The following is a 15,259-nucleotide window of genomic DNA, read 5'->3' as shown; positions in this document are numbered from 1 at the left end:
AACTGTTGATCCCAGGTTGTGTGGTGGACGGCAATCTGGGAGTAGGTATTTCGTCCCTAGGTTCGTCTCAGTTTCTCGTACCGGCGGAGGTGGTGGTGGGTACGAGAACTGAGAGGATATCTGTTCTTCTGGATAGTGGGGCCGGGGCTAATCTGGTTGATGCTCGGTTTGCCCGGGTTCAAGGTATGCGGTTGAGTGAGTTGGCTAAACCCATTCCCATATTCTCGATCGATGCCAGGCCTCTCGGGCAGGGAAGTTTTTTGCAAGCTGTGCATGACGTAAAACTTCAAGTGGGGGCAATACATAAAGAACTGTTGTCTTGCTACGTGTTGGAGGGTCTTCCCACTCCTATTGTGTTGGGCCTTCCTTGGTTAGCTAAGCATAACCCGGTTATTAATTGGCAAACCAGGGAGATAAGCCAATGGAGTAAATTCTGTAATAAAAACTGCATGAACACGGTCATTGGTGCGGTTACTCCTTGGGTTTTACCTCCATTTCTGGCGGACTTTGAGGATGTATTCTCGGAGAATGGGTGTCAGGAACTACCTCCTCATCGCGTGTATGACTGTTCTGTAAAACTGCTCCCTGAGGCCAAGTTACCTAAAGCTAGGTTGTATAACCTTTCTGGTCCTGAGAGGCAGGCCATGAAGGATTATATCTCAGAAAGTCTGGCTAAGGGGCATATTAGACCTTCATCTTCACCGGTGGCTGCGGGGTTCTTCTTTGTTAAGAAGAAAGATGGAGGCCTACGCCCTTGCCTGGATTTCCGTGAACTTAATCGGATTACGGTCCGAGATCCGTATCCGCTCCCACTTATTCCCGATCTCTTTAATCAGATCGTGGGCGCCAAATGGTTCTCTAAGTTGGATCTCAGGGGGGCGTACAATCTGATTAGGATGAAGGAGGGGGATGAGTGGAAGACGGCGTTTAACACTCCGGAGGGGCATTATGAGAACCTTGTCATGCCATTCGGTCTGACTAATGCCCCGGCGGTGTTCCAACACTTTGTTAATGATATTTTTCGCCGCTTGGTGGGACAGTTTGTTGTCATATATCTGGATGATATCCTAATTTACTCGCCGGATCTGGTGTCTCATCAGGAGCACGTTAGGCAGGTGTTACAGATTTTGCGGGATAATAAACTGTATGCCAAGTGGGAAAAGTGTGTGTTCGCCGTACAGGAACTCCAGTTTTTAGGCTTCCTGGTTTCAGCGTCCGGTTTTCGTATGGACCCTGGGAAAGTGCGGGCAGTTCTTGAGTGGGATCGGCCAGAGAATCTTAAGGCACTACAACGTTTCCTGGGGTTTGCTAATTATTACCGGAAGTTCATTCGTAATTTCTCGTCCATGGTTAAGCCTCTCACTGACATGACTAAAAAGGGGACGGATTTTTCCAGGTGGTCTGACAAGGCTTGTCAAGCATTCTCCTCTTTGAAAAAATGTTTTGCCTCGGCGCCCATACTCATTCAACCTGATGCGTCTCAGCCATTCATTGTAGAGGTAGACGCTTCCGAGGTAGGGGTGGGAGCAGTATTGTCACAGGGTTCGTCCCCTGGTAAGTGGCATCCGTGCGCCTTTTTCTCTAAAAAATTGTCGTCCGCTGAGAGGAATTACGATGTCGGCAATAGGGAACTCTTGGCCATTAAGTTAGCTTTTGAGGAGTGGCGCCATTTTTTGGAGGGGGCAGTTCATCCGGTCACCGTCATCACCGATCACAAGAACCTGCTATATCTGGAGTCCGCGAAACGTCTGAATCCCAGACAAGCTAGGTGGTCATTGTTTTTTACCAGGTTTAATTTTGTCGTTACATATCGTCCTGGGTCAAAAAATGTAAAGGCGGATGCCTTATCTCGTAGTTTCCCTGGGGCCGGGAATACGGACGACCCGATTCCTATCCTTCAGGAGGGGGTGGTGGTCTCGGCAGTATGCTCTGAGCTGGAGGAGGAGGTATTGGAGGCTCAGGGGGACGCCCCTGTTGGACCTCCAGGGAGACTGTTTGTTCCAGATCAGTTGCGACAGAAGGTGATCGAGGCACACCATAACTCAGTTTTTGCAGGACACCCGGGGAGTAAAGCAACTGTGGATCTCCTCTCGCGTCGGTTTTGGTGGCCTAACTTACATAAGGAGGTGGTAACTTTTGTCGCGTCCTGTGGGGTTTGTGCGCGCTCTAAGACCTCACATACCCGTCCGTCTGGGGCCCTCTTACCTTTGAAGATCCCGGGGCGTCCTTGGACTCATCTGTCTATGGACTTTATTACGGACCTCCCTCCGTCTTCGGGTAAAACGGTCATACTCGTTGTAGTGGACAGGTTCAGCAAGATGGCACATTTTATCGCTCTTCCGGCTCTCCCTAATGCTAAAACTCTTGCGCAGGTGTTCATTGGGGAGATTGTGAGGCTTCACGGGGTACCCTCCGAGGTGGTGTCTGATCGGGGGTCTCAGTTTGTGTCTAAGTTCTGGAAGGCGTTTTGTGCACGGCGGGGGATGCAGTTGTCATTCTCATCGGCTTTTCATCCTCAGACCAATGGTCAGACGGAACGAATGAACCAGAGCTTGGAGACATATCTCCGGTGTTTTGTGTCAGAGAACCAGGAGGACTGGGCTTCTTTCTTACCTCTGGCAGAGTTTGCTCTTAATAATAGGCGGAGCGAGTCCACTGGTAAGTCCCCGTTTTTTGGGGCATATGGTTTTCACCCCCAGTTTTGTACTTTCAGTGGGGGGGGCTCTTCGGGGGTTCCTGAGGAGGAACGATTTTCCTCATCACTCGCTTCAGTATGGAGAGGGGTGCTGAAGAGTCTGAATACTATGGGGAACCGATACAAACGTATGGCTGATAGGAGGAGAGTGTCTGGTCCGGACCTAAGTGTGAACGATCGGGTATGGTTGTCTACCAGGAATATAAAACTTAAGGTTCCCTCCTGGAAACTGGGTCCCAGGTTCATCGGGCCGTACAGAATCAGTTCTATTATTAATCCGGTGGCATTCCGTCTTGACCTCCCCCCTACGTTTAAAATTCACAACGTGTTTCACAGATCATTACTTAAGAGGTATGTGGCGCCGGTGGTACCGTCACTTTTACCTCCCCCTCCAGTGGTTGTCAATGGTAACTTGGAGTTCCAGGTATCGAGGGTCATTGATTCACGCTTTAATCGCCGGTCCCTTCAGTACCTGGTTCATTGGAAGGGGTATGGTCCTGAGGAGAGGATGTGGGTTCCTGCGTCGGATATTAACGCTGACCGATTAGTTCGGGCCTTCCACACGACTCACCCGGATAAACCTGGCCCTGAGGGTCTGGAGGCCCCTCGTAGAAGGGGGGGTACTGTCACGGGTGTGTTGCCACGAAGATCGTCACGAGTACACAGCCTGACTTCTCGCAGCTGACTTGTTGGTGCTTTGTGTTTCTCGGCAGTGAGGGAGTTAATTCTCTCTCTCTCTCTGGGCTAGATGAGGTCCAGCCTCGCCCAGCTGCAATCAATACTTCTGTAGTTAGACTCCTTCATATACCTGCTGGTCTGTTTGGGAGGTGTCGGTGAAAGCATTTCATTCAGACTGACAGAGCGGATCGTGGTGTTTGGAGTTGCTGAGATAAGTGTATTTGGAAGTGTTTTTTCCCTTTCCTCGCTTTATCATTTATCTCCTTTCCCGTTGGTTTTCCCTCTGTTGTAGTTGAGAAGTTGTTTGTATGCAAGGTGGTTTTGGTTTTTCCCTTGTACTGTCTCGTTCGTCTAAATACTGTGTTTGGGCATATTATTTCTTGTTCCCTTTGGTTGTGATCGGGGTCCTTCTCAGGACTAGATTACTGAGGTGCAGGGATCTTCAGGAGGTAGGGGTTACGCTGGCGGCCTGGACCTCTGTACCTTTAACAGTACCTCCAGGTTGAGGGATTAGTCAGGGCCCCAGCTTAGGGTCAGCTTAGGCCTCCTACCTCCAGTATACAGAGACAGCGTGACAGGAGGTCAGTATAGATGGACTAATAGACCAAGTCCCACACACTGCTAGAAGCCCAAATATTTTTTCAGAGCTAGATGCAGAAAAAAATTATTTTTAATTTGCAACCTGATGGAGGTCAGTATAGATGGACTAATAGACCAAGTCCCACACACCGCTAGAAGCCCAAATATTTTTTCAGAGCTAGATGCAGAAAAAAATTATTTTTAATTTGCAACCTGATGGAGGTCAGTATAGATGGACTAATAGACCAAGTCCCACACACCGCTAGAAGCCCAAATATTTTTTCAGAGCTAGATGCAGAAAAAAATTATATTCAGTTTGCAACCTGATGGAGGTCAGTATAGATGGACTAATAGAATGATGCTATGCCCAAAAGATTTTACTTCACTAGGTGCAGTAAAAAAATTGGTATTCTATACACAGGTGGTATATCTTGCAACACAGATAGGCTACTCCACTGACTAACACACTCTGCAATAGGCCAAAAAGGATTAGCTTTGCTAGATTCAGCCAAATGCTGTGAAAAAAACTTGCACAGCACTGGCACAGACCTGCCTGGCAAAAACTGATAGGAACTGATGTAACCTAGTCCTGAAAAGGACTCCAATTACAATTAGTCTTTACTCCCACAATCTATCTATTTAAGAGCACAGACCTCCCTGATAAAAGTCGTAGGAAATGCTGTAACCTAGTCCTTAAAAGGACTGCAATCACAACTATTCCCTACTCCCAAGCTATCTGTAGATTTGTGCGAAAATTGGCTTGAAATTAACAAGGTATAGCGCACACAGCAACAGCGGTGCCGTCTAACACGCAGCTGCAGCAGTGAGAAAATGGTGGCGACGGGGAAAATGGCTTGGTCTTATAGGGCAAGGACATGTGACATACACTGCCAATCACACATGCCCTTGCTTGTGTGAAAAAAAGCACTTCGCTCCGTGTGTGCGCTGCTGATAGGCTGACAGATTGCACCTCCCCACTGCAAATGCGGGAAAGAGAAAAAAAAATGGAGATCTTCATTGTTCCTGCAGAGATCCATCCCCTGCCCCTCCCCCCGCCCCGCTGTACACTCAAACTGCGTATTAACATTAATTTTCATCATTACTGAGAAAAAATCCAGTTATGATTTTGGTGCACGAACAGTTATCGAACATAACCTCGAACAGCCGAATTTTTCTCAAATTGTTCGTGTTCGCCGACCGGCTCGAACACCGCCCAAAACAGCTCGAATTTGAGATTGGCGAACAGTTCGAGTAGAACAACGCTCATCTCTACTTAAGACCCCAGCAGCAAAAGCTACTACTGGCTGTCCTTTGTGTCTGTGAGTATGCGTTCCACACTCACACACACTATTATCTTGATCCCACACCACTTGCCACCAATGTGAAGAAATGGCCACAGAGGGTCCCCGCAGAATCTCGCAGTGTAATGAAAGAGCCTCTCAGCCTGTCAGGGGTGTGAGTGAGTGTGGGGCACATCAGTGACTGAGTGGACCACCTTTTCTCACTCCCTGGTGCCTCTCTGTACCCGTGTAGACAGGGGGTGACTGTGTAGTACTGTATCAATCTGATATTACGCATCATTGAGGAGGGGTGCGGAAAGTCACGTTGGTGCAATGGGTAGATCACGTGCTCCGTCTGGTGTAGTGTGACGTCAGGCGGGTGACAGGGTGTGGATCCATCACAAGAAGCGGCAACAGCGAGATTCTGCAGGGTCCCTATGCTGCCGTTTCTTCACAAGAGGCAATCACTTTTTCACATAGGGCCCTGTAGTTATGGATTTATTTTACCCTTAATAATAAAGACCTTCATTTAAAAACTCCATTTTGTGGTTACTTGTGTTATCTTTGTCATATATTTTAATTGTGTTTTGCAAAAGATTAAGAAATCAGGAAGGGGCATACACTTTCACACCACTGTATATATTATACTCGGTCTAGAAATTGAAAGTTGTTACTCTAATTATAATTAATATGTTAATAATGATAATATTAATATTGAGCAGAATTAATTTCAGCCCATTGTTTCGCCCTCTACAACAGTCACAGTTTCTCATGTGGCCACAAAGTTAATTGCCCACCCCCGACACATGAGGAAAATACATATATGCTTATACAATGTTTCCAATAGTAAGACAGAGTATATCTTTAAGGTATGTTCACAGTTGTTGGGGGTTTTTTTCAGCCTCTTTTTTTCTTGCAATTTACAGTACCAGCTTAGAGAATGAGATTTCTAAACTCTCAGTCACACATTGCATTTTTCCTGCGCTTTTTAAATCTACAGCTTGTAAATTCTTTCAGGGGTTTTGCAGCATTTTTCACCCATTCAAATGAATGAAAACAAAACAATTAAAAACACTGCAAAAACGCGAGTATTGTACGCAGTGTTTTTCCTGCTACCACTTTTAGAGTAGAAAAAATGCTGCAAAAATGCAAAAGTGTGAAGATACCCTTATCCTGGTTGTGTTCTAGCTATAAATAAAAATAGAATGGCCATAATAACATGGAGATGCAATTCATTCTATGGTGTTTCCACTTTCACTATTGCTAGGCAGCATCTATTTGTGCAGAGCCGACCGTTAACATTCTATCACAAGATTCCATGATGACATCACTGATGATGGTCGGCCATTATGACATCACTGCTCACAGCCACTACTTATAGAATGTACACAGGGTCACAAGTGCCTTTTTTGGCTTCATAGTGATTGAGCGCACTTGCAGTTTCTCGCTATTCTATAGTGACTGATCGCACTTGCAGTTTTTCGCTATGGCTGAATTACTTCTGGATAATCTTCAGGTAGAAGCACTAATGGGGATTCTTATCAACAATCGCCCTGACACTGCGCTTCTACCTCCTGATGGCGTCCTCAGCTTCACTCACCGGCTGGTGATGGAGCTAGTAAATGACTGCCTGACCAAATACTACCAAGGTCATCTAACGTCAGAGTATATGACGGATTTACCTCAAAACATCAGAACATTGCTACAGCAGGTAAGTGGTGGAAGCTCCGCACAAATCTTCTCCATAATAATAGATAATAATAGCGGGATAGAAGTTTTTCTTTCCTCCAATATAAAACACTAGCTATTGAACCTGATCTATGCCCGGGTAGCAAGCATTTTTATTGGTACATTTCCGGCGCCATTTATTTTTAGACACTGTGTTTGCAAATTCACATATACAGTGTCTTCAATACAGTGTCTTCAATAAAATGGCGTTGGATAGCACGGTATGCGGTGTACACTGACTCCAGCGCCATTTTATTGAAGTAATGTGCTACAACGTCAACATAATAGTGTGCATGCGCCCGCCATAGGGGACATGGCGATGTGTGGTACATGCGCACTGCTATGTTGACGTTGTAGTACATTACTTTAATAAAATGGAGCCGGAGTCAGCGCATGTGCATAACACGCTATCTGGTGCCTTTTTATTGAAGACACTATATATGCAAATTCACAGAAACAGGGTCTTCAAAAAATGGCTCCAGTAGAGTGGTATGCGCATACCCCCCCCATTGCCTCCCTGTGTCCAGCAGTAGACCTCCATAGCCTCCACACATCCAGCAGGAGATCGCCATAGCCTCCGCACGTCCAGTATAAGACCCCCATAGCCTCCCCGTGTCCAGCAGGAAATCCACATAGCCTCTCTGGGAACTCCTTCACGATTGTTGGAAGACCATTTCCGGTGACTACCTCTTGAAGCTCATCAAGAGAATGCCAAGAGTGTGCAAAGCAGTCATCAAAGCAAAAGGTGGCTACTGTGAAGAACCTAGAATATAAGACATATTTTCAGTTCTTTCACACTTTTTTGTTAAGTATATAATTCCACATGTGGTAATTCATAGTTTTGATGCCTTCAGTGTGAATGTGCAATTTTCATAGCCAGGAAAATACAGAAAAATCTTTAAATGAGAAGGTGTGTCCAAACTTTTGGTCTGTACTGTATATGTAGCACCCTGAGGATTCGGCTGCTACAGGGGTATTACACCTCAAGCCAGAGGTGTGGTATTCCACTCCCGGGTAAGGATGGAGTGTGGAACTGAGCTCAGTCAGCTGCATGCACTACACACATCCCATTTCCGGAGGACAGACCAATGGTACTCCCACTTAATAATGTGCAGGTACGACCGAGTCTGTCCTTGGCTGGAGTGGGAGGGGGGTGGAACATCCCAGTAGTGTAGGGGCAGATAGGGGGAGCAGCCTGGGTAAAGCTAGGAGCTCATTGGGTGCTGGTCACCTGAGCTCACACATAGAGGGAGTATATAAGGTGGGCACCATCTTAGATCAGGGTCAGTCAGTGAGACATCAGTCTTTGCAGAGGAAGAGAGCAGAGGAGAAGAGCAGCTCCAAGGCCCAGAGAGAGAGAGGAGAAAGAAAGATCCAGAGGGGGAGAAAGAAGGAACTCCAAGAGCCCAAATTAGACCAGAGGGTGAAGAGTTGGCAACAGGGTACCGGATCCCAAGCTGGCAGAGGCTACAGCACACCTTAGCCAGGAACCGGAGGTCGTGGGCAGGATCTGCCACGATCACCCACTAAATCCACCCAGAAGGCAGACCAGGAATAGGTTCAGGGAACCCCGAGACAAGGGTTTACCACCAAGAGGCCCGAGGGAGCCGGACATAGGTGGATCCCTGGTGGGGAAGGCCAGAGAAGAGGACAGGACAGAAAGGGAGCTCAGGACCACGCTCCAGAATCACCTGGGGGTTGGCCGAGTCCAGGACCTGGTGGACGCAGCACGGCTCGGGTGGTCACTTAAGGCCGGAGTGACCAGAACAACTGCAGTAAGTAAACAAACCCTGAACTGCACAGCCCGACTCTGAGTCTCATTTTCATCCTCGCTGCACCACCACAACCCCCATCCTCTGCAACTGACCCCCTGAGGCTATACCCCTCCCGTTGGGGGTTATACTACCTAAGCTGCATACACATCACCAGCCTCAGTGGACCCTGCTGCAGCGGCGGCCGTATTGACCGCAATTCAACGGGTGGCGTAGTCGACATAAAGAACTTTAGTAACATCAGTAAGGACTGCCACACACTGAGCTTGACACCCTGGGCACGGACCGGGTCACAGCCACTCGGAGACTACAACCCCCATCTGATCCGGCTCCGGGTATCCCCAACAACACTGGCCCAGGGGGCGCGTCATATATACTTAGCCAAAAGTGTGGATATAGAAACACTTTGACGTCCGGAGAGGCCGGAGGAAGAGTTTGGTGCAGGAATCAGTATTTTACTTCCTGCACTTAAAATGGTGGTGAAGTGTGGGGGGCGTATATTAACTATTTAAATAAAAGTCACTGATCTCAGGAGAGGACGGAGGAAGATTGCAGCATAATGTGATATCTGGCGCCATTTTATTGAAGACAAATGTGCAATGTATTCAATACAGTCTGCAGATTTGTCTTTAATAAAGTGGCGCTGAATATGGCGCTCTGCGCAGGCATTGATTCTGGCGCCACGCTGCTCCCCGGCCTCTCCAGAGATGACAGCATGTGGTGCTGGCGCCAGACGGTATGTGCTTATGGCGCAGGACATGGCGGTCTGTGCTCAGCGCCTACGCATACCGCCATCTCCAGCAGCACAGTCCTCCTCCCTGTCTGGGATGTGGAGGGGTCTTTCTGTCTCCGGCCGCACTGCGCAGGGGTCTATAGAGGCTTTGGACAGAAGGACACATCCCTGGTTATATTATAGAAGATGAGTCCTCAGATATGGAGTCATTGTATCTGCAGACAGAGGAGCAGATGGCACATACAATGGCCGCCTCTATTCTGACCGCTCTCATCTCAGGATTTTCATTTTTGTTTCTTTTCTTCTTTATAGGCTGAAAAAAGATTTCAACATGGCGATTTGTCTTTTATTAAAGGACTCGCTGAAAAAGTCCTGTGTGTCCTGGAAGGTCGTGCCCGCTCCCCGGAAGGCCTGGTAAGGAGCCGCCATCTTCTCTATCACACGTCCTTGTTTCCTGACCTTCTCCAGATCAGCAGTCAGAGATCAGATCTGGTGGGAGATGTTCCCGGCCTCCTGGCAGATGGATGGCCGCCAGTCCCTGCTGCTCCCTCGCCTGTGAGGACAGTCTGTATTCTGCTGATGGAGTCACAGCTCAGTGCTGGGAAGTCTGGATTACCGCTTCTGTCTATCACTATTATCACAGTCTTCCTGCTTGTAAATGCTGCCGCTGAGATAATAGGCCATATTACAGAAATGTCATGCACACAAGTCTCTTCTACAGCAATCTGCTCTTGTGGAGAGGAACTGCAGTGTAAAGCAAGTCCACCCAATACTGTAGTGCATGGAGTGCAAGATGTACTCATGATATAAAGAATGCAGGTAGCACAGCTCTGGGGTATCACAGGGCAGAAAAGTCAGAGTTTACACTGAACGTTTGATTTTTCAATCTTAATTTATCTTAATCCAACTAAGTGAGAGAAGTTTCTGAGAAAAGTTATCACAAGTTACACTTTATTCCTGCAGCTTTTATATCTGAATATCATTTCTTATCTTTTTATAGAGTGTGATCGAATCATTGATCCCGGCGAGAAAGCCGCGTATGAGCGACTTCGAAACATCCAAACTGATCGGCAGCGGAGCTTCTGGGTGAGATTTCTGTTGGCATAATCCACATTTCTCAGGGTTCCCTATGACAAAGCTTCAGCCTCTGTGCTCTGCCCTGCAGTGTTATCATAGGGACATGATCTGAGCGCACATCACTGTTCACATCTATTTCTCACTATTCAGGTCCGTTATACACAGTTGAGCAAACTGATCTGTAACAGATCAGATTGTAAGGGCCTGTGCACACATTGCAGATTTGTCGCATGTTTATTGTGTTTTTTTCTGCTCAGATTTTTTCACAAAACCTGCGGCATTTCCTGATGCCAGCAAAGTGAGTGACATTCCTGAAGTCTCATGTGCACGAGGCCTATTTATCCTTGTAGATTAGCAGCAGATTTATAGCAATTCTGTCAGCATTTTCTCTGCAGATTTCACACATAATAATGAGGGGGGGGAAATCTGCTCAAAAACGCAGGTAAAAAAGTGTCAAAACGCAGCGATTTAAAGCAGCATTTTTCCTGTCAAGAGATGCAAATATGGTGCAGAAATTCCTGCTGTAAATACTTAATATGGGCGCAAACCCTTAAGGAAAGGGATAAAATAATCTAATCTCTTCCATTCCCCTGTCCTAGCCCCTCATCTGTTCTTGTGCTGCCTCCTCCTCCACAGCTTCCCTGTCCTCCTCCTCGCTGCACTTAGTTTTTTTCGGGGCTCCATTATGGAGCTGATAAGAGTAATTGGCTGCACACGGTCACGTGAGGATTGACACGATACTGACGTCAATGACTTCTGCACCCACATCCTCTACCATGACCATGTGAGTCCAATCACTGGCCTCAGCACCAGAAGGGGGCGCCAGAACAACAAAGACTGGCACAGAGGACGGAGGACTGCAGTGATGGACAGGTGAGAGCCTAGGACAGGGGGGTAGAATGTGTTCCATTATTATTTAACTACTTTCTTCCCCTCCATTTATGATGCCTTGGGGTACGGGAGAAGCATAATCAACTTATTCCTACGACAATTGGAGGAATTTCAATTTAGACTAATTTTACTTGGATAGAATTGTATCTGTTGGTGAAATATAGCGAATCTGCCCAAGAAGAATCTGAATAGATTCATTATAACCCATGGATTCTCCTTCCCTCCAGGTCCATCTACTTAGCGAACCATAAAGACTCACACCAGGTCTTTGCGATGAAGAAAATGGACAAGTGGAAACTGAATACTCCTAAAAAGGTGGAATGGGCCTTTCAGGAGAGGGACATCTTAACATTCGCTGATTGTCCCTTTGTGGTCTCCATGCTCTGCTCCTTCCCTACTAGATCTCACCTGTGTATGGTCATGGAGTATGTAGGAGGTAGGACACGTACATTGTATTATACTCAACCCATGTCTGCTGACATCTTATCACCGCTCATAGTATTAAGATTTGTCCAAGTGGCTGGTTACATTCCCACAGAGCATTTACTAGAGCTTATATTTTACCAAGATGCCTGATAATTTATTAATCTGTCTGCAGGGCTGCTATGGGACCCATGAGTCTAAGGGGGCCCAGCGCCACTTGGTACTGGGCCCCATCCCTCCGCCTGTCATCACAATTTCAGCGGTATCCGTATCCTCAGAGTGTGGATACGGTTGAATAGAATGGTGGATCAGGGAGCCGAAAGCTCCTGATCCACCCTTCAGCCTGTGCTGGTGATTCTGTGCACTGCAGCCACAAAGTCATCACAGCCTCAAACCAGTAGTGTGGAGTCTCAGTACTCCCACTGCACAGACAAGAGCAGCATGCTGGGGGAACAGGGCCAGTTGAGTAGTGTTTTTTTTAATGTCAGTATTTTTAGGGGCCATAATACTGTATGGGAGGCTGGAGGGAGCCAATCATACTGATTTGGGGAGCTGGTGTGGGCCATGATACTGATTTAGGGGCTAGTGTGGGCCATGATACTGATGGAAGGCTGGTGAGGGCATAATACTGAGTGGTGGGGCTGGTGGGGGCCATAATAGTGGTGGGTGGAGCTGGTGGGGTCCATGACACTGATTGGAGAGCTGGTGAGGGCCATAATACTGAGTGGTGGGGTTCATGGGCGTACCCAGGATCAAAACTAGGGGGGGGCAAGCCATGGTCACAGATACCGAAGAGAAATATATATATATAGTACAATGCTGAAGATTTCACTTCTTACATTACATGAGCGATATCTATTGTAAATTCCACAATAGCTCAGAAACCGGTAAATCGCTCCACATAGTATACTGGCCCCCATAAAATGCTCCATACGGAATACTGACCCCTATATAACGCTCCATACAGGATACTGGCCCCCATATAGCGCTCCATACGGAATACTGGCGCCCATATAACGCTCTATACAGAATACTGGCTCCCATATAATGCTCCATACAGGATGCTGGCCCCCATATAACGCTCCATACAGAATACTGGCCCCCATATAACGCTCCAGGCAGGATACTGGCCCCATACAACCCTCCATGCAGGATACTGGCCCCCATATAAGGCTCCATACGGAATACTGGCCCCCATATAACACTCCATACAGGATACTGTCCCCCATATAATGCTCCATGCAGGACACTTGCCCCCATATAACGCTCCATGCAGGATACAGGCCCCCATATAACGCTCCATGCAGGATACTGGCCCCCATATAACGCTCCATACAGAATACTGGCCCCCATATAACGCTCCATACAGAATACTGGACCCCATATAACGCTCCATACAGAATACTGGCCCCCATATAACGCTCCATGCAGGCTGTTCCCCACACATAATGCCTCATGCAGGCTGTTCCCCCCCAAATAATGCCCCACGCAGGCTGTTCCCCCACATAATGCCCCATGCAGGCTGTTCCCCCCACATAATGCCCCATGCAGGCTGTTCCCCCCCATATAATGCCCCATGTAGGATGTCACCCCACCTTATAATGCCCCATGCAGGATGACACCCCCCTTCCTTATAATGCCCCATGCAGTATGTCACACCCCCCTCCCTTATAATGACCCACGCAGGATGTCACACCCCCCCTCCCTTATAATACCCCATGCAGGATGTCACACACCCCCATATAATGCCCCATGCAGGATGTCACACCCGCCTTACAATGCCCCATGCAGGATGTCACCCCCCCTTATAATGCCCCATGCAGGATGTCACACACACTCCCTCCCCTTATAATGCCCCATGCAGGATGTCACAGGCCCCCACCTCACCCCCCTCCCTTATATTGCCACAGGCCTCCATATAATAAAAAAAAAAATCAAATACTCACCTCACATCTCACCTGCTGCCGCTGCTCTGGACTCCAGCGTCGCCGGCCTCATCCCACTCTGCGCTGTGACTGCTCAGGAGAAAGCGCGGTGTAAAGACGTCACCGCGCCCTCTGACCTGAGACGTCACAGTGCAGCAGCCGGGGAGGATTCAGGAGCTGCTGCGGAGGCACGGGGAGGGGTAAGCATTGTGCTGGGTGCCGGGGCCCTGAGCAAGCGGGGGAGAGCGGGCGCTGACGATGAGGGGCCCCCCGCCTGCTCAGGGCCACGGCATTTGCCTGCGTGCGCCGGGTGCTGACGCCGGCCCTGGTGTGCGGCTTGTGTGCCTGCTTTAAAGGGGGGGCAGCTGCCCCCCCCTGGCCCACGGTGGGTACGCCCATGGTGGGGTTGGTAAGGGCCATAATAATTCTGTGTAGTGTGCTGTGGAGGTCCTTATTTTGTGTAGCGGTCCCCATTCTGTGTTAGGGTCCAAATTCTGTGTGAGGGGCTATGAGGGCCATCATACTGAGTGGGGACATTATATTGAGTGGAGGGACTGTGGGCGCCATCATATCGAGTAGGGGGCTGTGGCCTGGCTCCCCTCACTTTAGACTAATATTACGTGCACTAGACATTATATGTGTATACATTCTCTCCTGAACAATATCTCTGCTCACTTCTTATTATACATCATGGTGAATTGCTTTATAAACCCCTCACCTGTCATATTTCCTTTTTTTCTATAGGTGGAGACTGTCGGACCCTTCTAAACACCAGGGGTCCTTTACCTGTCCCTTTGGCCCGCTTGTACTTTGCAGAAGCGGTTCTTGCTGTGGAATACCTGCACAGCTATGGTGTGGTGCACAGAGACCTGAAGCCAAGCAAGTAAGCGCCCTTTTTAGTATAATAAGGGAAGGAAAATTATCCTTTATTATCACATGGCCTGTGAGACTAAAACCATCTTTTCGTTCACAGCCTCCTGATAACATCTTCTGGACACATTAAAGTTACCGATTTTGGGATTTCAAAAGTTGGTGTCATGATACCAAAAACCAACATCTACAAGCAATTAGCAGGGGACATCACCAGAGAGTTCCTGGACGATGAGGTCAGCATCACTTACAGAAACCCAGCTTGTTCTTTACAAATCTCATCACACTATTGCTTCTTCTCTACATTCTTCATTTCTATAGAACTTTTCCACTGATATTTCATCTTCTGTCATTACGTTTTCATGGCGAGAACATGTTAAAATAATGCTATCATCAATCTCATCTCTTTCTTTTGTTGATTTACAGTCCTGTGGCACCCCAAGTTACCTAGCCCCAGAGGTCATCCTGAAAAATGGCTATGGAAGACCTATTGACTGGTGGTCAATGGGGATCATACTATATGAATTTCTTGTGGGATTTGTACCATTTTATGGGGATTCCCGAACTGAGCTTTATAAAAATGTTGTCTCTGGTAAGTAGAATAATCC

At 47.8% G+C, this 15,259-nt stretch overlaps 1 protein-coding gene and 1 long non-coding RNA gene across 2 annotated transcripts in view; both read left to right on the top strand.

Annotated features, from left to right (window-relative positions):
* LOC141175772 (uncharacterized) overlaps window positions 1–11,857 on the top strand; it is a 44,163-nt gene extending 32,306 nt beyond the window's left edge. The window contains exons 2-4 of the long non-coding RNA XR_012253058.1: window positions 9,778–9,879; window positions 10,466–10,551; window positions 11,661–11,857. This is a non-coding gene — a long non-coding RNA (uncharacterized lncRNA). The remainder of the gene's footprint in view (window positions 1–9,777; window positions 9,880–10,465; window positions 10,552–11,660) is intronic.
* A 2,432-nt stretch (window positions 11,858–14,289) lies between these two features.
* LOC141175700 (microtubule-associated serine/threonine-protein kinase 1-like) overlaps window positions 14,290–15,259 on the top strand; it is a 46,546-nt gene continuing 45,576 nt past the window's right edge. Inside the window, exons 1-4 of the mRNA XM_073659624.1 lie at window positions 14,290–14,356; window positions 14,526–14,664; window positions 14,755–14,887; window positions 15,078–15,243. Coding sequence (XP_073515725.1) covers window positions 14,290–14,356; window positions 14,526–14,664; window positions 14,755–14,887; window positions 15,078–15,243 — 505 coding nt within the window. The remainder of the gene's footprint in view (window positions 14,357–14,525; window positions 14,665–14,754; window positions 14,888–15,077; window positions 15,244–15,259) is intronic.

The sequence above is a fragment of the Phyllobates terribilis genome, unplaced genomic scaffold (assembly GCF_046119375.1).
Source record: "Phyllobates terribilis strain yellow unplaced genomic scaffold, ASM4611937v1 Scaffold_14__1_contigs__length_39327217, whole genome shotgun sequence".
Classification (NCBI taxonomy): Eukaryota; Metazoa; Chordata; class Amphibia; order Anura; family Dendrobatidae; genus Phyllobates; species Phyllobates terribilis.
This window is presented reverse-complemented; position numbering and strand designations above follow the sequence as displayed.